We start from the raw sequence: 26,760 nt of genomic DNA, 5'->3' as shown, positions 1-26,760 counted from the left end.
CAGAAATAGGTTAAATAATTCCGGAATCCAACAATTTGAGAACTTCTTTTTTTACAACTTCTTGCAAGTTCGGATTAAGTCTCCTTTGTGGCTGTAACGTAGACTTATAATTCTCTTCCTTTAAAATCTTGTGCATGCAAAGTGAAGGGCTTATTCCCTTAAAGTCGGCTATAGTCCATCCCAGAGCTTGCTTGTGAGCTCTCAAAACTTGAAGTAACTTCTCTTCTTCAAGACCTGTCAAAGATGAAGAACTTATTATGGGTAAAGAATAATCATGTAAATACGCATATTTAAGATGAGAAGGAAGAGGTTTGAGTTCCAAAGATGGGGCCTTAATAGTGGATGGCTTTTGTGGAGTAGTGCTTTGGCTAATGTTATGCTTTCTGGCTCCCCTTTGGGCAAGTAAGGCGGAGATGCTTCTAAGTAGTGTGGGCAATTGCTTAACTTAGAATTCTCGGAATCGGTGGTGCCGGATTGAACAAGACATGCCTCAAGTGGTTCCTTAGGATAACTCTTTTCAAAAGTGTCTACCACAAGTTCATCAATCACATCTATGCTGAAGCATGTATTGGTTGTTGATGGATATTTCATTGCTTCAAACACATTAAATGTAACTTGTTCATCTTGTACCCATAGTATTAGTTTCCCATGTTGCACATCTTTGAGAGTTCTTCCCGTGGCTAAGAACGGTGGACCAAGAAGAAGTGGAATTTTTCGAACTTCCTCCATATCTAAAACAATAAAATCTGCAGGGAAAATAAACTTGTCAACTTTAACAAGAACATTCTCGACTATGCCTCTTGGTCGTTTAATGGATCGGTCCGCCAATTGAAGTGAAACGGTAGTGGCCTTGACCTCTCCTAGCCCCAATTGCCTGAAAATAGAATTGGGCATCAAATTTATGCTAGCACCTAAATCACACAAAGCTTTTTTGAAATAAGAGTTTCCAATGGTGCAAGGAATAGTAAAGCTCCGTCGATCTTTAAGCTTTTGTGGCAGCTTATTTTGTAAAATTGCGGTGCACTCTTTGGTCAACATCACGGTCTCATACTCTCCTAGTTTCCTCTTGTTTGATAGAATCTCCTTCATGAACTTCACATAGCTAGGCATTTGTTCCAGGGCATCTGCAGAAGGAATGTTAATATGTAACTTTTTAAAAACATCAAGGAACTTAGAAAATTGTTTATTTAACTTATTTTTCTGAAGTCTTTGAGGAAAAGGTATAGGAGGAACATTAGAAGTATGAGAAGAAGAAATGGGAGGATTTCCAGAGTTTTACACTATTTGGCTCGGGACAGGGGTGGGTGTTGCAGCCTTGGATGTCGGTGTTGCGGATTTCATAGTATGCTCCTCTTTTTCAAAATTTTTCTCTTTCTCATGTAATTTAAGCTCTCTTCCACTTCTTAAATTTATCGCCTTCACTTGCTCCTTTGGGTTGTTTTCCGTGGTGCTTGGAAGTGATCCTTGAGGTCTTTTGGACATTAATTTTGCCAATTTACCAACCTTGTTTTCAATGATCCGCATAGTGTTCTCGTTGTTCTTTAGAGCAATGTCATGATCTTGAAATCTAGCATCTACATTGGCCATAAATTGTGCCATTGCCTCCTTCATATTTGGCTTCTTCTCTTCTTGTTGATTTTGAAATCCCGGTGGAGGCTTGGAAACATTTTGGGAGTTGCTCCATAAGAAATTTGGGTGGTTTCGCCATCTTGGATTGTAAGTATTGGAATAAGGATTTTTTTGTCGTTTTTTAATTCAACACAAAGTTTGCTTGCTCCCAACTATTGTTGGCGAATGGATTTCCCTCTTGACAATCTACTCCCTTATGATTCCTTGCACAAAATTCACAAATTATATTAGTGGATTGAATGACACTCACATTGATATTGTCTAATTTCTTAGATAAAGTTGCAACTTGAGCAGCTGAAGCAGGAAAAAAATCAATTTCATCAACGCCTTGGGTTCTTTTAGATGTTGCTCGTTCCGCTGGCCATTGGTAATATTTGGTTGCCATATCCTCCACCAACTCATATGCTTGTTTTGGTGATTTCTTTATTAAAGTCCCTCCGGCTGCCGCATCAATCATTGTACATCTTGTAGGCTGCAAACCATTGTAGAAGGTTTGCACTTGAATCCAAATAGGAATTCCATGATGTGGACACTTTCCAAGAAATTCTTTATACCTCTCCCAAGCTTTATAAAGTGACTCCATTTAACCATGCCTTTGCCTTATCTCGAAGGGAGAATGGAAAGAGTCTCAATCTAATAGCATCATCAGAAACTCTGTTATGTTTAAAAGTATCACATAACTCCAGAAAATTAGCTATGTGAGCATTTGGATCATCATATGGCATGCCACTGAATTGCACCGTTGAGGCCACCATTTGAAGAATAGCTGGCTTTATCTCAAAGTTATTGGCTTGAATGGTAGGCCGTCTAATGCTGGAAGTAGCTCTGGTGACCAAGGGAACAACATAATCTCCCAAAGTCCTGTTTACAAGTTGTTCTTCCATTGCTTCGTTCTCGGTTGTGTAATCCTTCTTCTTCTCCTTGAGCAAACGTTGAAACGTTCAATTTCAGGGTCAAACGGTACTAAATCCAAGCTTCGAGTATGTCTCATGCCCAACTCGGGAAGCCTAAAAATAAAAAGAAAAAATGAAAACAAAACTAAGAAACAAGACTAAGATAAAGAAAAATCAAATTAACCTAGAACTAGTTGGTATCAAAAGTAATAAAAAATAAAATCCCTGGCAATGGCGCCAAAAACTTCTTAAGAAAATTCACAAGTGCACAAAATCGTAACGAGTAATATAGTGATAAAGAAGGATGTCGAACCCTTGAGGACTATTTATCTTTTAACGATTGAAATTGTTCTAATTTTAAATTATATGAAAATCAAGAAAAGTGGTGGATTTTGAATCTGAAAAAAAAAAAAAAAAAACAAATAAAAATAAATCAACTAAATACTTAAAAAGAAGAAGATTTCACCCAAGAGAACACTAAGGCATCCGACTCACCTAACCAATGCAATCCCAAATCCTAATCATGCATTCAATTAATTATCATCCTATTTTGACGGCAAAATATTCTAACTTATCTAAGGCCCTCTCTCGGGTAGAATTATAATTACCCAAAATACGATAACCCGCGATATGTCTATGTGAGTTTAAAAGCATTTGAGTACATTAAGATTAATAATATTTCACATAAAAGCCGCACAAATCACGTTGCACATTCCTGTCTTTCGTTCAATTCATGGCATACATCATACGAAACTAAACTACATGCATCATCTCTCGAATTAACATGCACAACAAATCACTCAACTATTGGCCAGATAATTGAAAGCATTAAACTCAATGATGTATACTCAGAAGGAATGATAAAATTATGATCACATAGAAATAAGATTCGAAATTTTCATGGAGAGGTTACATCATATCCTTAGCTATAGAAATTAGCTCATAATAGAATCAAAACAAATTATAATAATTCTAGAATTCATAATGCAAATTGTACAAAGAGTAGATGAAAGAAGTAAGAAGGAAACTGTATGTAGATCGAGAATCTCAATCTTCAACAACTCCAATTGGCCTCTCTCTTCTTCCTCTTTTTCCATGCTTCAAATTCCTCTCTAATGGTGAAGAAAATCCTCCTTTCTTTCCAGCTTCAAATCCCCTCCTTTTTTGCCACCGCCTTGAGGTGCAATGTTCTCTATCAAGATCTTCCCATATTTGAAAATCTTCAACACGAAAGTTGTGAGACTTTTTCGTAGCTTTTTGTAGTTATCCATAATGCCATTTTTGGAGTTCTCTAACAAAAGTTATGCTCCAAATATTGAAGGGTGTTTTAGGAAATTTGAGAGAGGAATTTGAGTTTGAAAAGGACTCTTGATTAAAGGAATTTGAATTCGAAAAGGAAAGTTTCCTTCTTAATTTTATGACTCCTTTAATTTATTTATTCCTAAACAAAAAATAAACAAAATAAATTAAAAATCGAATAAATAATTAAATGAAACACAAACTAACATAAAAATAAGAGTGAAAGTATGACAAAATTTGTATTGAAATTAAACACATCAGGACTTGAGGCTTCTTCTTGTTGTTTTTGATAGGACTGGTCTTGGCATTTTGAGCCTAGCTTGTCGAGGAGCAAACCCTGCTTTGGCTCTATAGGTGAGAATAATCTAAAGTAGTGCCTGCTCCACTTTGGCATTATTCACCATTCACCAATGAAAGTTAAAATGTCTTTTGATGATTGAAGGAGGTGAGGTTAGGGTATAATCAGACAGAACCAAGGAATTAAAGTTGGATTTTAATGGTAATTTTGGGATTAAATCATGGAAAGGTTGAAGGGAACTTTGGGAACGTTAGAATGGATGATTACTTATAATTTGAAACTGAAGTAAATTGAAGAAATATTTCTATAGGAAGTATATAGTATTTAGAGTATGTAAACTATGTGGTGCAAAACATGCAAAGAGCTTATGGACAATTAGACTATTACTATAACACTCAGATATTCATTCAAGCATCCAAAAATTCTCATTCATTCAAAAAAAATTAGAAACTGTCATTTGTGTACCAGTTCAACTAGATTTTCTCGGCCGTTCAAAATCATATTTCCTATCCGTATCATTACAAAACATTTTGGGTGAAATATTTTATATTGTTTACAATACAAGCTCCATCTAATGTAGTTTCCAAAATATTTATGGTTGTACTTTTATTATCATTATTGAGAGACATTATCCTTATAATTTATTTAAATATAACATCACGTGAAGCTCCTTTGGTACGCCCTGTCCAAATGGTCCTTCCCTGCACAAGCAACTATATTACATCACAATATAAGCTGTCATTATTTTTTTAATTTTTTGATCAACAAAGAAAATTATTAGAAAAAAGTGGGAGCATCAAGGTTATGTCGAACAAGTACAGCAAGAACAACAAAAACCAAAAATAAAACAAACGATTGTAGAAGTAAATCTAGGAAATCAAGAATAACAGAGAAGGTCCCTCCAAGAATCCCACTATGCAAACCAAAGATCATAGATATCCAGTTATCGAAGACAGCTGGCAAAGAAGAAACCGTCCCCTTGAAGACCCTCCTATTCCTTTCTTTCCAAACCACCCAAAACATAGCAAAGGGGATAAGAGAAAGAGCCCTCCTTTTGATCTTGTTGGAGCGGATCCTTTTCCTAGCCCAAATCTCATCCTCAACCAGAGGTATCATGACCAATCTCTGCTTGACCATGGAAATGGCCAAGCTCCAAAGATTCCTAATCCAAGGGCAGGGAAGAACGATGTGGTTCATCGATTTTACTTCTTCAAGGAACATATAACACCTATTCATGGTAATCAAGCTGTTTCTTTGAAAATTGTCAAAGGTGAGGATCTTCCATAATGCAGCCTCCAAAGTGAACAAGGAAATTTTCAAGGGGCTGCTGTTTTCCAAATGATATTCCAAGGAAAATTGTTGATGCATTGCGTTGGGCAGCTAAAGTGATTAAAATAAGACTTGATCATGAAAATACCCTCCTTGCTTAGGGTCCAAACAAGCTTATTGAAGGAGGCCTTAAAGGCTACTGCAAAAATTTAAAAGCGTATCAATCTCCCAATTTTGAACATTCTTGACTAGGGGAATGTTCCAGAAGGTCCCATGATTAGTGCATTCCCGGTGATGGCATATGAGGGCATCCTTCTCATAGAAATTCCTATAAATGGAAGGGAATGAAGAGCTAAGTTGGCAGTCACCACACAAATGTCATGCCAAAAAAACACATCCTTCCCTTGCTGAAATGAATGTGTGAGAAGAAATTCTCCCTCTTATTCCTGATGAATTTCCAAACACTAGTGCCATAGCCTTTGTAAACCTCTTTGGAGACCCAACAATTGTGATGATGGCCACTTTTAGTGGCAATAACTTCCCTCAAGACAACTGTTGAAACGAACATGTAATAAAAAGCTTGAAACTTCTTTATCCTTTGATTTAATATTTTCTCTTCTAAAGATAGGAATAACAACAACAACAACAAAACCAAGCCTTAAGTCCCACTAGGTGGGGCTATTAAGGACTATATGAATTATTTTCTGCCAATTTATGCGATCATGGACCATTTCTTTTGACAAATTTAGGGCTATTAAATCCTTATTCACTTTATCATTTCAAGTTATTTAGGATCCCCTACCCCTTCTACTACCCCCCACAGTAACTAACTCGCTCTTCCTCACTGGCGCACCATGTGGCCTACGTTGTAAGTGCCCAAACCATCTGAGTCGTCCCTCCCTTGTCTTATCTTTTATAGTAGCTACACCTAACTTATCACAAATATGTTCATTCCTTAATAAATATTTCAATGTCAACATTCTGATCCATATAGCATAGTTGGTCTTATAGCCGTCCTATAAAACTTCCCTTTTAATTTTAAGGGTATTCTATGATCACAAAGCACACTTGAAGCACTTCTCCATTTTACCCAATCTGCTTTAACTCTATGCATCACATCTTCAATTTCTCCTTTAGCATAATAGATCCAAGGTATTGAAATTTACAAGTGCTATTTATTTCATCATCATCAAGTTTAACTTTGTCTTCAATATTCCTCTGGCCATTACTGAAATTACATTTCATATATTTAGTCTTATATCTACTTATCCTATAGCCTTTAGATTCCAAAGCTTCTCTCCATAATTCTAACTTAGCCTCTTCTCCACCCCTAGTTTCATCAATCAATACAATATCATCTGCAAACAACATACACCATGGCACCTTATTTTGAATGTTCTTAGTCAGTTGGTCCATCACTAAAGTAAAAAGATAAGGGCTCAAAGTAGATCCTTGATGTACACCTATGGTGATTGGAAACTTTCTAGTTTCTCCATCTATATTTACACTAGTCATTACTCCATCGTACATATCCTTAACGACATCAGTTACCTACTATATACACCTTTTCTTTCTAAAACCCACCATAGAACTTCTCTAGGTATCTTATCATATGCTTTCTCTAAGTTAATAAATACCATATGCAAGTCCCTCTTCTTTTCCCTAAACTTTTCCATTAATCTTCTTAAAAGATATATAGCCTCTGTGGTAGATCTTCCAGGCATAAAACCAAATTGATTTTCTGAGACCTTCATTTCTAGCCTTAATATTTGTTCAACTACCCTTTCCCACAATTTTATCGTATGACTCATAAGTTTAATTCCATGATAGTTATTACAATTTTGAATATCTCCTTTATGTTTGTATATAGGTATTAAAGTACTTTTCCTCCATTCATTTGACATTTTCTTAGTTTTTATAATTGTGTTAAATAAATTAGTTAACCATATAATTCTGTTATCACCTAAGCATTTCCAAACTTTAATTGGGATGTTATCTGGTCCTATACCTTTTCCATTTTTCATCTTTTTTAGTGCAAACTTAAGTTCATTAATTTTAATTTTGCGAATAAATCTCATATTTTTAGTCTTTTCCCCATTTGTCAATTCATAGTTTAAGCCTTCTATTTGGTTTTCATTAAATAACTTACTTAAGTAACTTCGCCATCTATCTTTTATGTCTTCGTCTTTAACCAAGACAATATCATCCTCACTTTTTATACATTTTACATTTCCTGAGTCCTTACTCTTCCTTTCTCTAGCTTTAGCAAGTTTAAATATATCTCTTTCTCCTTCTCTTGTATCTAATCTATCATACAAACTATTAAATGATCTGTGTTTAACTTCACTAATGACCTTTTTTGCATCTTTTCCACCTCTTTATATTTTTCAAAGTTATCCATGTTTCTACATTTTTGCCACATATTATATCAAATTCTTTTTGTTTTTACGGCCTTTTGGACATCTTTATCCCACCACCAACTTTATTTATTTTTCGTGAATCTTCCCCTTGATTGGCCTAAAATCTCTTCTGCTATCTCTTTAATAGAGCTAGCTAATCTACTCCAAAGAGTATTTGTATCTATCCCATCCTCTATAGTCCAATCTCCATCTTTGATCATTTTATCTTTAAATTTTATTATATTTTCTCCCTTTAGGTTCCACCACGTAGTTCTCTTACACTGCTGTATTTTATCCTTTTTCTTCCATTTTTTAATACATATATCTAACACTAAGACTCTTTGTTGTGTGGTTAGGCTTTCATTTGGAATAACTTTACAATCCTTGCATGATATATGATCTACCCTCCTAGTTTTAAAAAAAATCTATTTAACTCCTATTTTGTCCACTTTTAAAGGTTATTAAGTGTTTTTCTCTCTTCTTAAAACAAGTATTCATTATAATAAAATCATATGACATAGCAAAGTCTAAGATCATCTCCCCAAGCTTATTTTTGTCTCCATATCCATATTCTCTATGTATCATCTTATAACCTTAATTATCCTGTCTAACGTGTCCATTCAGATCTCCTCTTATGAATATTTTCGTAGTCCCTGGTATGCGTTGTATAATACTATCCATATCTTCCCAAAATTGTCTCTTAAGATTTTCTGCAAAGCCTACTTGAGCATAAACGCTAATGATATTTATTATCTCTTGGCCTAATACCACCTTGATTTTTATAATTCCATCCCCTACTCTATTTGCATCAACAATGCTATCTTTTAAGTTGTCTACAATAATTCCTATTCCATTCTTATGTTTTTTATTTTTTTTTTTCCAGTATGCCAAAGTTTAAATCCTGATTTATCAATTTCTCTAGCTTTCTCCCCCACCCACTTAGTTTCTTGAAGGCAAATTATATTAATTTTTCTTCTAATAATTGTGCCCGCAATTTCCATGCTTTTACCCGTAACTTATATTCCAAGTCGTTAATATAATCCTAGTTTCTTAAACTAACTTCTTTACCTGCCCACGTCCAGAATGATGCAGAAACCCTTGCATATTTGACACTGTACTAGGACGCCGACATGGTGCGTTGCTTCAGGATGGTACAAGTGCAATGCGTCACTCGTAGGGGACATCCTAGCAAATATTCGGTAAGGATTCATATCGTTGTGATCTGACAAATTTTACACTGGCTGTCAGCTACCTAATGCAATCCTCCTTTACCGGGGCTTGGGACCAGTGAAAAAGTTAGGACATTAAGTGCATCACAGGTAGAGTTCTTCTAAAGATAGGAATAAAAATCGAAAAGTTCTTGTGTTGAAATTGCCAAAATATCAAGTCAAATCATTTGGTTTTATGTTAATTATTATAGGCCTCATAATAATTTCTCTTACGCATGAACCTCCGTAGCTGCTTCCCAAGAGAGTCTTGTTGAAAGTAAGAAGAAATCTAAGGCTGAGCCCTCCCTTATGCATGGGTTGTTTGACAACCCTCCATTTAACAAGATTATATTGTCCTCTTTATTGGGAATATCTCTAGGGATGGGAAACAAAGACATAAAATAATTAGGGACATTAACTAAGGTGCTTTTGATGAGAGTGAGTCTGCCACTGTTGGGGAGATAATTCCATTTCCATCCAATAGTTTCCTTTAAATTATGCTAATTATAGGGTCCCAAGCACCTATGTCTTTGAATATGGCATCAGAGGGAGGCTAAGGTAAGGAATAGGAAATGTCCTGAGATTGCAGCCTAAAATTCCTGTAAGGAAGGGTCCACAATCACAAGGCCCCAAAGGAATGATATCATTCTTACAAAAATTCACCTTTAAACTCGTGATTGCTTTGAACCCAAGACAGATGCATCTGAGGTTAAGGGTTTGATCATGATTGTCCTCCCAAAAAATAATAGTATCATCTACAAAAAACAAGTGGGAGGCTACTAAATATTTGCTGTTCCTTTGAACGCTAAGCCCCTTAAGCAGGCCACCTTCATTCGCTTTAACTATCATATGTCTCAAAACTTCCATAACCAAGATAAATAAAAAGGGTGGAGAGGAGGTCTCCTTGTCTCAAACCGCACGAAGATCTGTAAAACTCCGTAGGGCAGCCATTAATGAGCACTGAGAAAGAGGGTGTGGAGACGCAATGATTGATCCAGCTACACAAATTTCCCTAAAGCCCATCCTCCTAAGGTTATAAAGCAGAGCTTGACATTCTAGTTCACATGGTCAAAAGTTTTTTCCATGCTCAATTTATAGACTACTACTCTTTTTCCTCGCTTCAAATAGATGTCCACAACCTCATTTGCAATAAGGACAGCATCCATGATCTATTTGCCTGCAACTAAGGCATTTTGGTGCTTCCCAATGGCTTCTAATATTGCCAATTTGAGCTTGGATGCAAGAACTTTGGTCAGGAGCTTATAAAAGCTACCAACTAGGTTAATGGGATGAAAATATTTTGTGTCTAAAGCCCCTGCTCTAACCAAGAAAAATAAAAAATAAATAAAATGTAAAGCCCTTGCTCTTTTAGGGATTAGGGAGACAAATGTTGAATTGATGCTAGCAACAAATCTACTTGAGGTGTGGAAGTCATTGAAGACTCCAATGATGTCTTGTTTGAGAGTCCCACTTGCTTTGAAAGAAAGCCATGTTAAAGCTGTTAGTTCCTAGGGCTTTGTCTTTATTGCAGCCCTTGAGAGCTTAAGTACTTTCATCTTCCTCTAATTGTTTATCGAGCCTCAAGCCATGGAGAAGTTCAATTTCTTGAAGGAGATACTGTTTGCAGTTGGTCTCCAAGATTCCCACTCAATATACATATATCCCTCTTCTCCACTAGGAGCTCACCTTTCACTTCAAGTTTTGTCATCAAGTTGTATCTTCGATGTGCATTAGCACGTCAGTGGAAAAAATTGGTGTTCCTATCTCCTACCTTCAATAGTTCAATCATAGGGCCCTAGATTTTTGCCTCCATCCTATTTCCTCCGCATCAAGGATCTACTTTAAGCACTTTTTTTTTTTTTTTTTAATAAATTCTCTTGTGATGGATGAACTTACTAGGAATATCCAAAAGTGAGGTTCCATGGTGTGTGTTGTTTGCAGATAATATTTTCTTGGTCCATGAAACTAGGGGTGAGGTAGAATCTAAGTTGGATTTATGGAGAGAAGCTTTAGAATCTAGAGGTTTTAGGATGAGTAGAAATAAGAAAGAGTACACAAAATGTAATTTCAATTGTAGTAGGAGAATTATTGGAGAAAAGATTACACTGTGGTTAAAAAATCAATACGGTTGGTAGATTTTGATACCTTGGATCTATTCTAAGAGCTGAACGAGAAATTGAAGAAGATGTGATGCATAGAGTTAAAGCAGGTTGGATAAAGTGGAGAAGTGCTTTGAGTGTGTCATGTGATTGTAGAATACCCTTAAAATTGAAAAGGGAAATTCTATAGGATGACTCTAAGACTTAACCATGCTATATGGATCAAAATACTGGGCAACTAAGAAACAACGTATCCAAAATGTAAAAGTTGTTGAGATAAGAATGCAAAGGTGGATGAGCAGTATGACATAAAAAGATAAATAAGAAATGAACATATTTGTAATAAGTTAGAGGTAGCTTCTATAGAAGATAAGGTAAGAGAGGGATGACTTAGATAGTTTGGGCATTTGCAGTGTAGGCCAAACAATATGCTAGTGAGGAGGAGTGAGCTAGTTACTACGAGGGGCAGTACAAGGGGTAGGGATAGACTTAAAATAACATGGAATGAGATGGGGAGTAGATATTTAATAGCTCTAAATTTGTCTGAGGAAATTTTGCACGATTGTGTTAATTGGCGGAAAAGGATTCATGTACCCACCTAGTGGGGCTTAAGGCTTGGTTTGTGGTTTGTCTTGTATTTTATTTCCTTGGTAGTGATGATCTCAATAATGACTTTTTTCAGGGCAACTCTCTTGAATCTGTTCGTAGTATTCAGATTCCCTCTAATCCCTTGGTCATTTAACTCCTTTTAAGTAATTCAGGATCTCATTCTTCCTCAGAGTGACATTTTTCCAAAGATATTTTTGTTCCACCACTTCAATTTTTCTTATAGTAATATAATTTTGAGGCAGGCTTATAGCTGTCCTTCCCTTCCATCTGCATGTTATGCCACCAATTCTTGATCAGATCACCAAAACCTTCGTGATTATGCCATATGTTCTAAATAAAGATGGAGGTTGGTCCCCACCTGGTTTCTCCCGTGTGAAGCAAGAAGGGAAAGTGGTTTGAAATGGGCCAAGGTAGTAAGGATTGTGAAGATTTGGGGAAGATGTTCCTCCCAATTAGAGTAAATGAGGAATTTGTCAATCCTTGAGTGAGAGGGGGTCTTTCTTGAGTTAATCACATGAAAGAGCCTCCAATGAGGGGAGGCTCAATGAAGGTGAAAAATCATTCATGGAGTCATGAAACTCCTGCATGCGGGAAGAGATGCCAAGAGGCCTCCCATTTATTTCTAATTTCCACAAGATCGTTCCAAAAGAGATGCCTGGAAGGACCTTTGCCTGGACCATAGACCCCGGTGAAAAATCCACAAAAAGTTGTCTTCCTAGGTTTTGAACATGCAGGACACCAAGAAGCAATTGATGGAATGGTCTAATAGTTCCACGACTAAATCATTCCAGATGATGGGAACCCCTCTTATTGAACCAATGACTTTTAACGCTATCCTTGCATCTTTTGAAACCCCATAAACTATTCACCAACCTTGTTTAGAGATCCCCCCTTGGTTTCCTGCAAGCAGATAACAATCTCCTCTCCAGTCATTGAGAAATGACCTGATAACTTCTCTTTTTCTTTTTGTCATTCAACTACCTCATGTTCAAAGAGACTATTTTCCTCAGCATAAGCTTGCAACAGACATGCTGCTATTAGCAACTCGCATATCTGAAGCTCTTTCTATTTGTCATAGTTAACAGAAAATTCCAGTCCCTTCAGCTCTCCTTGTGCCTTTCTTATGGCTGCTGCCTTCTTGTTGCTTTTTATTTTTTATTTTTTATTTTTTTCAATTTTTTCAAGGAGACTCTCTCTTGAAATCCTTCAATGGAAACACCAATTTCATTTCGCTAAGAACCCAATTTAAAAGCTGCAACTTGAAGCTGCGGCTGCCAAAGTCCAGCTTGTCAAAATCACTTAGATGAAGAGAGGGTTGGTAGTCTTCTGCAAATGAGGTTTTTGTCTCTAACGTGGATGATCACCATCTTATCTACCAGAAATCCAGAGTTTGAAGGCGCCTCCCTTGGGTGATCATCTGCCAAGGCAAGCATCACAGGCGGGGGTTGGACTTACTGAGGGGGAGGGGTACCAAAGAGAAGCTGAGGGGCCACACCTCTGGTTGGGCTGGTGCAAGAAGAGAAAGGGGAGAAGGATTCGGGCTTGAATGGAGGCTGGGGTGGGGGGAGGGGGGTTGAGGGAGGCCCTGTAGAAGGAAGCCTAAAATTTATGAGGGTTGACACTATGAGAACCTACTGAAAGACCAGACCCAACATTACTGAAGTTGGCAAAAGACTTGGCCCGAGGAGGATGAGGCCCAGAAAGTTTGAAAAAACAAAGACTGATTACTGACCAGAACCCTGTTGCAAACAGTGCACACAAAAGAGCCTGTGCCTTTAGTTGTGGTGTCCAATAGCTGCAACTTGGAGATGGAGAGACTCAGGCAGCCACTGCAATGAGGACAGGTGCAAGAAGCATTCTTTGAAGGTGTTAGGAAAGCAACCTGTGTTTCCAATAGGGGAGGAGGAGGAGGCTCGACTGAAGACTTGGAGCATGAGTAAGGGAGGGTGGGGTGATTCTTCTGCCCAACTCTGAGATGCCACCGATAATTGTGAGCCACCCTTTCAAGTCAAACTCATCAGTGACGGTGATGACCCTCCATCCACCATAATTAGTCTCTGTTAGGGCAAGAACTCTACCAAACCTATTCTTGCAAAGCTTGAGCAGAAGGGTCCTTTCTTTGATCTGGTGCGACTCCTCCAAGAGGGAGAACCCCTCTCCCTGCAACAAACCCTGAACTCTTCGAGTGCCAAGAAGAGCCAAACTGTTTCCCCTTTCTCCAGAAAGGTGGAGGCTCTTCTGTCCTTTCAATTTTGGTGATCTGAAGGAGATCGATGCTCTCTCATTTGATCACAAAGTCAAAGGACTTCTGTTGGATGAAGACAGTGATTCTCCTGTCCTTTTGCATGGTGGTTGTTGCCGGCCCTGGAGATTCAGTATGGTGATGGTTGGAGCCAGAGTGATGGTTGCCAAACACGAAACAGAGGGTTCATTTGGGGTCTTAAATTCTCTTGCAACAACTGTTATTATAAGATTTAATGATAATGTTATCTTAATGTATTTTCACTTAGATAAAAGAAAGCACAGGGCTCCCATCTCATTGTATGATTTATTTAGATCTCACTATGTTTATTCAAATCAAGATTTATTTTAATAACTTTGTTATTATTACAATTTAAAATTTAAATATCATTATAATCTAGAAAAATATCATTCTGATTTGGTTTAAAAACGTAAACACCTATATAAACTGACACAGGATCCTTATCATATGTAAAAGAAAAGTAGCAGCAATACTTTTGGAACTTCTGCATAAACATTCAGTGAACTCCTGTAACTGCATTCAAAATTTTTGACATTTCAGCAGAACTTGTGCAAAAATGAGTTTGGCACACATGCACGCACACACACACACACACACATATCATTTGACTTTAAAATTTGAAAATTTGACTAAAATTTCATAAAATTTGGCAAAAATTAGGTTCCATGGGCAGAACAGAAGGGTAGCTGATTTTGGAGATTGGTTAGTGTCATTGGTTTAATAAGCTCTCTCTCTCTCTCTCTCTCTCTCTCTTGTTCTAGTTAGTAAGATGCAAACGCATTAATAATTTCTATTGTTGAAGATGGTCTGTGAATAAATGGGTGAAGACAACCCATAGGCAAGTAAATCCTCACCCAACCATTACTTGAGCTTGAATCACCATCTAGCTCCTCCTCCTTTCCCCTTCCTGCTCCATCCACACGCCAAAAAGAGAGACAAAAGATGGACTATGAGCAGTTTGAAACGTGTCACTTGCCTGTTAACTCTTCATTATCTATATTGTACCTTTTGAATGAGTTAAACTAATATCTTTGAAACAGAGAAGGAACTAGTGTTAAGTCATTAGATGTTTGAGGAGCTGCCTGTCTCTAATTCCTGAAATCATCTTTTAACAAATCAAATATGCAAATGTTTTTTTTTTAAGATAATAAAAGAGCGTTTATTAGATTGAGAAAGAGAAGTTACAACCTAAGGGGACAAGAGGTCCACCTGAAAAAAATAAAAAACAGAAACAAAACAAGAAATAGTAGGAAAGATGAAAATTAAAAAAATAACAAATAAAAAGCAATTGAAGAGTACTCCTATCCAAGAAAACCACTTTTCCATCCCTTTCCGTCATAATTCACCGAGCACTTTAAATTTGCAAGCTTTCTATGACCCTTCTTCGCCTTACACTTACCCCAATCAAAGCACAATTCAATTCCACCAACATCACACATTTTTAAATCCAATTTATCCTTTATATCTTGGGCTTCCAAGTCCTTCCTAGAAATCACCTCCACTGGTGTGGGTAAAATTTCATCATTGCACCGCTGCCTGTTTATTATCCAAACAATCGTTCTCAAAAGGAGGAAGCCCCTCCAATCCTTTCATTGAGGCAGGATGTACAAAGGATAGATCCCTGAGAACATCACAGGAATAGAAACGTAACCGTATTGGTCCTGAATCTCATCTAATAGCAAACCACCACCACCACCAGAGTCAAACTTGCTGATGTCATCACTATCGTTTTATGAAAAATCTCCCCTTTTCTTAGCCCCCTTTCCTTTGCTAACTCCATCACTTGCTCTATCCTTTATCTTAGTAAGTGTATCTTCCACAATGCTTAACTCTCCTTCAGAATCTCTCCTCATAGTCTTTGGCTTTATCTCACTGGAATGCTCTCTTTCTACTTCATATAATTTCTTCATTTCTGCACCCATTATTGCAGCCTTTCGACGAGTGTACACTTTAGGACCCTTAGAGTTTCCAGAATTAAATCCTGACACTAGATTTCCTACCCAATCCAGCTTCTTCTTTTTTATTAATCCTATAAATTCCAGCCTCTAATCCCTCTAGATTTCCTACTTCCGTTGCCTGCTCTTTGATGTTATGGGAACACCTCTCCTGATGGCTGCCAAGGATGTTGTTTGAAGAGGAGCGCAGCTTAGGATTATCATCCTATGTTTTGTTTGAAAATAACTACTGATCATCTTTTTTCTGCTCTGAAAGTCTCTGACTTCCTTTAGCCTCCCCAGATTTAAGCTGGAGGACTTCCTTTGGGTTTGGGACTTGTAAGGTCTTATGGGCCTGCTCTTGACCCGTCTGCATTTTATCACTGCCTAAGCCCAGTGTTGAATCATAAGACTGCTCTTGGGCCTCCTTCATCAACAAGTCCAGCAAAGAGTTTAAAAGAGGCTTATTATTCTCTAACAGCCGGCCCAAATCTATATTAATAGTCATACTAGGCCCAGCCCACTCAATCTTCGTCAACTCATCACCCCTGCAGGAAACCCTAGCTGCCTCTGATCTTCGCTGCTCATCTGGAAGTGATTCCCTTTCTGGTGTTGAATGGTTGTGTGGAGGCTGACGAAGTGAACTTCTCATTTATTCTTCCCCTGCAGCAAGTGCAGACCCCTGTGCATGCTCTTAGGAATTGAGTGACCTCCATCATCACTTGCGCTGCCTGAGACAATCTGACTCCATGAATGATTATCGTTCCTCATGTTATCTATTTTATTAGATCCAGAGTAATAAGAACTTTCTAAAGCAATGAATGCATCCCCGAATTGAGATCATCCATCCTCTTTCAGCCCTTCAGGAACAAAAGTGAAATACCTTTTACCCCTCCATCCATGCCCTATTTCCATGAACTTCCCTGCCATGGTCGCATGAATCCCCATCCAGTGATCGACATACCCCACTCAAACTCTTCGAAAACACTTGCACAACCTACCTTTGTGAGACTAGAATCCCTGAGAAAACCATGAAGCCGCAACTGAGGAGAGACGTACCCATTGATTGCACTTATAGTTCTTCTCAAGGACAAACAAAGCTCCAACCTTCCCTATCTTATCCAATCTTAGATCGAAGTACTTCCCTTTGATCTATATTGAACAAACCCCCACCATCATTTTGTACTATCACCATGATTTTGAACACCAGTGAGCTGTGCAAAGAGAGGATTTTTCATGAGAGAGCAGCACCATCACGAGTTCCAGAGTCCTGATTTGTGAAAAGCTAGGGTGCAAATGTTAGCATCAATTGGCTTGCACTACTACCTTTATTAGGACCAAAAATGAAATTATCATAATTTGGAGCCAATTGAGATTGTTCACAAAACTCATTTCTCTAAACCGTTTGAAAGCTGTCATTAGTGGGTAAAGCTTTAAACAGTCCTAACCCTGGGCATCAGTTAACATTGATATGGAAACTTTTGGTACCTGAATTTGCAATCTGATATATATTTAAATCGATTCTGGATAAAAATTAATCTTGTTTTTTGGAATCAAAAAAAGATATTGAAATTGAAAAATGGAAAATGGCTTGTGTTGTGGGCCAACAAAGTATATCAAGCTTTAGCACTCCCCACATGTGGAGAGATAAAAGAGAAATAATACCCATTATGGGGAATATAATAATTTTTTTAAAAACCATACTATAAACGTGGGCTACAAGACTAGAAGCTAGGACATCCTGATCCTGGTAACCAACTCTGTAATCATGTTAGATTACCACTTTACCTGAAAACTAAAGCTGTTAGGCTGTGGTCCAACAATGTATATCAAAGCTTTAACAGCTCTTAACAAATTCTTCACTCCATCAGCCCAGCTATTTGGGTTTATTAGTAGTGAGCTTATTTTTCCTCTTAACTTAATGTTTTTTGTGTTTTACAAACTCAATTACTTTTTGAATACACTTGGCCCAATATGCCTTCTCTTGCTGTCTCAACTGCACCCACTTGTCTTTACAGAAAGTGATGCAATTATTTCAGTCTTATTTTTCCCCAATCAATGCCATACCTATGTTTCTTAATTTTTCTATAGCCCTTGCCATGCATTTTTAATTTCCTCATTTGGACTGATGGTATTTTCTGGACTTCAATAATGGATGGTGCTGTATACTATTTTTTTCCTGACGCTATTTGGAAATGCATTGGCACCTGATAATTTTGGAGTGCATCATCACTTAGTTTCTCATGCCCTTTTTCTTTGGGTATTGCCCAAAGAGATACCTGAAGCTTAAATACTAGGAATATGCATTGTGGGCACAACATTCAACTGAGGTCCTTATTTTTTACATATAAATCATGTCATGTTTAGACATGAGAAGCATCATACAGTTATTTATTAATCCAAGAGAGAACAGCTGTTATATGTCCATTTTCCAGTATATTTTCTCAATATATCAAGTACTAATAAAGATGAATATTTTTTGTTCTAATATTATTAATAATAAAGAAGAACCAAATGTTGTAAATCACAATTTTGTTTATTGATTTTCTATATGTTCTATTCTTTTTCATTTTCCTATAACTAGGCGTGAAAATCTGGATTCTCTTCATTTTTTTCATTTCCTTTCCCTCCACATTCTTAATGAGACCTTAAAAGAGAGGATATTTGTAATCTTGTCAATGTGGTGGTCTGTATATCATATTTCTTTATTTCTTTGAAAAAAGGTAAGAATTAATTTTATCATTGGGGCTGTATGCAAGCATATATTTATATTTTTATTGCACTCTCTTTTATTTTAAAGCTTTCTAGCATGCTTAACATTTTATTGTATTGAATTGCAAAAACTTTAATGGGTATGGTGCAGGGTTTGGACATTGAGGGGGTGTTGCCAGAAAAAGTGTCTTCCTATGAAGGAATTTTTTATAATTATTTCAGCATAGGTGCGCTGTTCTAACTTGTCAACTTGATATAAGTCTGTCTTGTTGCACAACTTTACGTGATCTACTTCACTTTTTCTCAATTTAAACGTTTCAGTACATTTGACTTGGTGGTGGCAATTACTATCCATATCCATTAACCCACCCATGCCCATCATAAATAAAAGCATTAGGATACACCAATGTAATTATATGGGTCATAAATGGGTGACCCATTTATTAAACGGGTTAGATGGGTATATAATTTGACGTAGTATTTAAACTAATTAATATGTATGCATGTTCATAATTGCATAACTGATTTAGTTTAAATGTCTGTAATTATGTCAATATGTGATTATAGTATTGTCTATACTTATAATTTGTAATTAAATCATATAATTATGTTATTAATATTATACTTAGGAAATCTACTGCATAGTTTTATAATTATGGTCAATTTTGTTACAATATGTACGTAATTATGCAATTATGTATATGTAAGTAATTTGATTTACTTTGGTTTTCCAAACCAATTAATATGCATGCATGTACTTTACATAATTGGTTCAAATTAGGTATGTCTGTACTTTTATCGGTATGTAATTATATTAATTGTTGACTGCACCTATCATTTGAAATTAAACTACATAATTGCATAATTAATATCATTATTTGGAAAATCTATGTTCATAATTTTGTAATTATGAACAATTATAAATGTACTCAATTGGTTGGGTTCATGCATACCTAACTAGTTCGGTTTAAATATGTCCATAATTATGTAGTTAATTCTATAATTGGAAATATATGGACGTAATTTTATAATCATGGACAATTCCATTAGAATATGTACGTAATGATGCAATTTTGTATGTACATAATTAATTGATTTGGTTTGGTTTTCCAAACTAATTAATATGCATGCATGTACGTAATTATGTAATTGATTCGATTTAGGCATGTTTGTAATTATGTAGATATATAGTTATAGACTTATAGTATTAGTTACACATATCATTTTTGAAATTAAATTTCATAATTGCATAATGAATTCTATAATTCGGATATATTAATAGTTTGGTTCAAATATGCAAGTAATTACGTAATTATATCATTATATGTACATAATTGGTTTGTTTTGCTTATGAGTGTATGTAATTATGCAATTATAAGTGTTCACAATTGGTTGGATTCGTAAGCAAACCAATTAATATGCATGCACGCTTCTACGTAATTACATAATTGCTTGATTAACATATGTCCGTAATTTATAGATACCAACGTAATTATGCTATTAACTATAGCTCCCTTTTGAAATCAAACTATATAACTAATTACAAAATCAATATTATAATTTGGAAATTTATATACACAATTTTGTAATTATGGACACCTCAATTTAAATATATATGTACGTAATTATGCAATTATGGATATACATGCATGCATATCAAGGTAAGGCTGTGTACTATAAACCCATCGTGTTCCGCCCCTCCTGGATCCTGCATATGCGGGAGTTTTGTGTACCGGGATGCCCCTTTTTTTATGATTGGTTGGGTTCGGTTATGCAAACCAATTAATATGTATGCATGTATGTATATAATTACGTAATCAGTTGGTTAAGATGTGTCCATAATTATATAGATACATAATTATAGTATTTGTTACAACTACTATATGAAATTAAACTATATAATTTATTACGATTTATTACTTCATTTCGTAAATCTATACATAATTTTTTAATTATTGACACCTGGGTTCAAATATGTACGTAATTATGCAATTATGAGTGTACTCAATTGATTTGATTGAGTTATGCAAACCAATTAATATGCATGCATGCATGCATGCATTTACATAATTATGTATATATTTTTCAATCAAGTATTAAATCAAATAACATTCAAAGATGACGGGAAGTTATGACAATGATAATGTTTGAAGATAGTTATAAGTTTCACTCGGTATTTAACGATTGGTTTTGTAGGCTTTAAAATTAAATAGGTAAACAGGTTGGCCCATGGCAAAATGGGTATAGGTCATAAATGGGCAAATGGGTCATAAATGACCCTACCAATCGGGGACCCATACCCTTCCATTTAAAATGACTAATTTGATTTGATGGGTGTGGGACATGGTCAAAATCATAATTAGATCTGGGATCTAAAGATCCAACTTTTGACTCTATTTGTTAAATAGCAGATCAAATAGATAAAAAGTTATGTTTATAATTTGAATATAGCTTTCGTATGCTGAAACAAATCCTTGTTAATTGGTTTCCTATATGTCGTATGCCACTATAAATAAATAATCGGATTCTTTTATTCTTGTTCTTTGGGAACAATTATTCCAAAGACCCAAGTGAATCCAACAATGCCTTTTTCCAACTTATGAAAGGTCTGCCATTGCAATATTGTTCTTCTTTAATGAGAGAGCTCCTACTAAAATAGTAACAAAAAGTAATGCAGACCAATTCCTACAAAAATTAAGTATGGATGTGGAGCAAATTGTTCCTAAAGTATCAGTTTATGAATTGAAACTTGCTTAGCTCTTTCTTGTGAAGGTTTCTCTTTTTATCCCTTTTTTTTTTTCCAGTTTATTCTCTTATTTACTTTTTTTTTTAACAGGAATGGATGCTCAAGTTGCTTATGGATTCCATCATTTACGTAATGAAAAACCCTATCTTGCACAAGGTCCAATCACAAACAAGGTTAGATTTAACTATGCTATGTTCAGATTTAATTCTTCCTCCTTTCACTGTGAAAAATGTGAGAAATTCCCTTGTTAATCATTAATTTGGAGATTTATACATTGTGTCTTATGTTTGTTGTATTGAAGAAAAGCTTAGATTATTTATTTATTTATTGCACTGGCCATATTTTGCTTGCACTTTTATTTTATTGTTTGATTCTGGGGCATTTTGGTCGGGTATTGCTTGTTCTATTGCCGGCGGCCCTTTATTTTTGTCATCTTCTGGATCTTTGTTCACTAACCCATTGCAGGGGATGAAGGAACATTATTGTAGTATAAATATATCTACTTTTAATATTACAGGTCCTTGTTTTCCTATCCATCTTCTCCATTATCTTCAATATTGTTTAGAAATAGATGTATTTTGTACAAATGAAAAAAAATCTTCCTTAAACTTGCAATGTTCACCGAACTGAGGGTATGACATACTTGGTTCCCTCTCATAACATATCAGATTATGTTGGAGCTTTGAACCTATAGCAGCAGTTTTCACTTCATTTGTAGCTACTTTCTCCCAGCACGGATCAAAAAGTGACATTTCATAATGTCAACTATGAGATATTAAGAACAACTTTTGAATGTTGTAAATTGTTATGGCGTTTTCCTCTTTCCCTCACCTTTTTTGGTTGAAGTTTCAATTAAAGTACAGTGGAGAAAATGTAACAAATGCTATCAACTGCTTTTGACATAAAACTTTGCTTTTTTTTTTTTAAATTTTTTTTCATTCTACTTTTTTATTCTTATTTGCATCCTTTAATGCACAACTTTTAATATATTCACAGGATAAAAAATATTACCAATATAATAACAAATTTTCGTATGTTACGGGGAAAGTTATTGTTATTACTTTTGATGAACAAAGAATTGTACAGGATAAAGGAGGAAAGAGTACAAAAAAAAAAGGAAAATAAAGGCAAGCAGAACAAGAAGTCATCTTTTACAAAAGAAAAAGAGCTGCAGAAGAAGGAAAACAATTACATAACAACTCAACTCAGCAAAGCCAACCAATCCTGCCATAAGTCTTGCACAGATAGAAAAAAGCCATTTGCCGAAAACAACATGAGAAACATTGCTCTGCTCCTAAGCAGATTAATTGAAGTAGCCATGCCCATAAAAGGTCTGGCTTTTCTCTCTAACCAAATAGCCAAATGATCTCTATACTAGTGCACCACCACAATGCTTTCCTCTCCTTCCCCTTGCTTAATATCCTAAACATAATAGTGCAAAAAGCCACCAAAGAAGAAAGACAGACCTATTTTTTGCCTAAATACCAAACAAATTATCCCCAACGCTTTTCTCTCCTCCTTGCCTAACTCAACATAGTAGTGCAAAAAACTGCCAAAGAGGAAAGGCAGATCCAATTTTTGCCAAAATATCAAACAAATTATCCCACTGAACCCAAGTGAAGGGACAATGTAAAGACAAATGCAAACAAGTCTCCCCACTCCTAAAGCAAAGTACAAAAATGTCATAGTTTTGATTTTCTTAGGGATCACAGCTCAAGTAAAAGCCTTTATTTTTGAAGGAACTTAGATTTCCAGAATAAAGAATAAAGGGTAAAAGGAGTAGCGTTAGGATCACGAATGAAATGAGAAAAGAAAGATGTGCAAGAATATTCCACAGATCTAACTTACAAAGTCCAAACTCTTTGACCCTCACCAAATGGACGCAAAAAAGAATCAAGCATATTACTGGATGACAAGTTTGTTAGTCTCTCTCTCACTAGGATTATTTTTTGCAAAATGGGAATCCTAAGAAAGCCTGACTCTTACAAAGAGTAAATTATAAAAATAGGAATTTCATGAATAGTAAACTGAAAAAGACGGGGACACACAAGAGCCAAAGGTGCCTCCCCAACCCAATGGTCCTCCCATAAAGAAATTGTTGGAATTGGTGTGATCCCGAGAGAGAGAGGGGGGGGGGGGGTTGAATTGGGTTTTAAAACATTTTTCGCTAATTTAAACAATTACGCTGATTCACCATAGTTCATATCCCATTCAATATTGAAAATGTGTACGTACAACGATTAAGTTATCAGTGTGTGTATACATACACGTGTGCTGCATATTTCATTTAAATTAGTTCTGTGTGCATGCAAGATGGTTATAACAAAACATGAACAAGCATACACATACTAAAATTTAAGTGCAGGAATTTAAATAAGATAGAGAGAGAATGACACACAAATTTGTTAACGAGGTTCAGCCAATACTGCCTACGCCCCCATCTTGGGCATACCCCCCAAGGAGTCCACTAAACCTGCTCATTTAATCGGGCGGAGCAGAAGCCGTTTGCATCCTCTCCTTACGGGGCAAGGAAAACCCCAGCTCAATTACTAGGCTGAGTCGAACTAGTCTCACTTACGGGGTTGAGACTCCCCAGTTCAATTCTGGGCTGAACCCAACCGTTATAATAAAAATATTTTTGTACATATGAAAAAACTTCTAAATACAAGCATGGATGTACACATTAAGCTCATAAAAATACACACTCCAATGATATGAAATAATGCTCAGGGAGTAAGGGTGCTTATCTAAATAATTAATGCACAAATAAAACATATGAATATATAAAATGATTATTATGTTCTCTAACAAAGATATTTGCAAATAAAAGTATTTGGAGAAACTAGAGTTTAAATTCAAAGGGATTTGAGCAATAAATAATTTCTCCAAAAAAAAATTGTTTATCAAGAAAAAAATAACAGGAAGAAATATTAAAGCTACTCCCAAAAACGATTTTAATAAATGAAGTTGCAAATGAGAGTAAATGTAAATGAGTGTAAAATAAATGCCCAAAGTAAAATATTCTCTTCAAAACGATTTTCAAAATAATGATTGGAAGAGATTGGAGAGTATAAACTGTAACCCTAAAAAGATTTTGCAATGAAAATATGAGTGAGGGAACTTTGATTAAGAAAATGATTTGAGAGGTTTTAAAGTTAATCAAAGTTGCTAATCTGGAGTAATGAGGAGGTATTTATAGAGTTTGTGAAAATTATGACCGTTGGGGGGAGGTCATTTTAGAAAAAGATTAATGATGTTTAATTAAAAAATAACCTCGTTTACCACGGTAAAAAATTCAACAACCCGAGAGGCTCGGTCGACCGAACTTAAGGTTCGGTTGACCAAGTGGCTAGGTTTGGTCGACCAGGATAAATTTGAATTAGAAGGATGGTCGACCAAACATGAGAGTTCAAGGGTGATTTTCTAAATCCGCGCGGTTCGATCGACCAGATCAATTTGAACTACGAAGTTCGGTCGATTGGGCGGTTGGCATTTCCCACGTGAGAGTTTGGTCGACCAGGACGTTGCCATATAATTCTGGTCGGTTGACCGAGCAGTCAAAAAGTTGACCTGGTGGAGGCTCGGTTGACCAGGGAGTTGCTATATGTTTCTGGTCGGTCGATCGAGAGGTCAACTTGTTGACCCTGTGGGAGTTCGGTTGACCGAAGATCTCAGTGTAATTGAATCGGTTGACTGAACATGCCATCCTTAGGCATTTGGGTCTTTTTCTCTTTATTAAATTGTTCCTAATTATATGATGTTTATTTTCAAGACTATGGGAGACATTTTTATGCAATATTAAGGGTCCTAAGGTTAGTTTAAGGCCTTTGAGAATTAACCATAAAAATCCGACGTCGGTCGACCGAAGGGTGATCCCTAAGGTTATTTAGTTCCCTATGGTCAAACTACGGCCAATTGAGCATATAATCCATATAATGCAGATGCATGCATTATTACAGACCAAAAATAAAAATTAAATGCATATACAAATTAAAATAAACGTCTTCGTCTTTTGTTCTTCAGTCTTCATGGAATACGTCGGAAAATATTATCTTTATGTTGCTCCTGACTTTCATGTCCTTTACCTCATGTGTGTGCTGAATCATGAACTTGTTCAAAAGCACTAAATGCACACTAAGATACTTGTGCTTCGTTAGCATCAAAACAGGGATCAGACTCAAAAAGTAAACAAAAAATGTCTCCCTATTACCAACTTTGTGCTGGACATTAATAAAGAAGGAATGATAAACTTGAGAAAATTTTTTTGGAGGACTCGAGTAAGTGATTGACGCCCAGTTTTGCATCCCATCCATTTTTAGAAGTCCTAATTTACTATGAATTACCTTATGTGAAAGAGAGTTAGGTCCTAAAAGAAAGAGCTTGATGCAGCTGGCATATTATCGTAGTTTTATTTTTTTATTTTTATTTATGTTATTTTTATTTTCTATTAGGGTAATATCTTCATAATTCTAGGTTATTTTTATTAAGGAAACTGGTATATAAGTTTATTTAAATTTCTAGAATTAGTTTGCTCATCTTCCAAGCATTATGAGCCTATAAAAGCCCTTATGTATTAGGTTTTATTTAGATTTGGTTGAGAAGCAAGTTGTTGGATGTTGGTCTTGCATCAAGTTTTATTAGAGTAGACTCTAATTTGACACGATTGTCGATGTTATTTGAAAGGGTTTGGATTTGAACTCAAGTCGCCACACTATTAGTGTTTGACAGGGTTGGCTAGTGAGTTTTCACTTAAACTCGCAGGGTTCAAAATTTTGGCTTAATCCGCCTTGTACCACCATCATTCCCTCCACCATCTCTCCGGTGATCCATGTTTTACAGTAGTTGGAGTGTATTGTTTTTTGAAAAAAATTGCAGCTTCATTTGAATCCCATTCGAAGCCCTCAAAAGGCTTCATCTTCTTCCTCATCGATTTTGTACAGCATCCTGATTCCCAAATCCTCAAGTGCTCCATGTCATTGTCATTTCGTCATTATCACAGCCAAACAATGGTATGAATGAGTTACACCATCTCAAATCCGTGAGGAAGTGAATAGACAATTGACATTCCTTTGCGTCTTTCTCTTTGATAAGTTCTTCCTGTAGACAAGCTACTTATTCACTGCCAATGATGGAACAAATGTCGTTGCATTCATCCAACGTTGGCGCCTTGATCTCCATCATTTGCCACTGAATTGCAAATTTTTTACAAACATCTGTTTACTAAGTGATCAAGGGGAATTCCCAAATTGAGCCGAGGTTACAAATTTTTACAAGCATCTATTTACTAAGGAACTCCCAAGCAAACTTATGGTGGAGGGCATTGAGAGACCTTTTGAAGGTGAAGAAATTAAAAAAATAAAATAAAACAAGCTAAAATAAAAGAAACAGTGTTTGAGATTAGT

The 26,760-nt window shown here is 36.0% G+C and overlaps 1 protein-coding gene across 1 annotated transcript in view; it reads left to right on the top strand.

The window, feature by feature from the left end:
• The window catches only part of LOC131157399 (diacylglycerol kinase 4), a 74,111-nt gene that overhangs the window by 28,817 nt on the left and 18,534 nt on the right, over nt 1-26,760 (top strand). The window contains exons 6-7 of the mRNA XM_058111530.1: nt 18,764-18,839; nt 21,449-21,531. Coding sequence (XP_057967513.1) covers nt 18,764-18,839; nt 21,449-21,531 — 159 coding nt within the window. The remainder of the gene's footprint in view (nt 1-18,763; nt 18,840-21,448; nt 21,532-26,760) is intronic.

This window comes from Malania oleifera, chromosome 6, assembly GCF_029873635.1.
Source record: "Malania oleifera isolate guangnan ecotype guangnan chromosome 6, ASM2987363v1, whole genome shotgun sequence".
NCBI classification, from domain to species: Eukaryota; Viridiplantae; Streptophyta; class Magnoliopsida; order Santalales; family Ximeniaceae; genus Malania; species Malania oleifera.
Note: the sequence above shows the minus strand (reverse complement) of the source record. Positions and strands in the feature narration are given on the sequence as shown.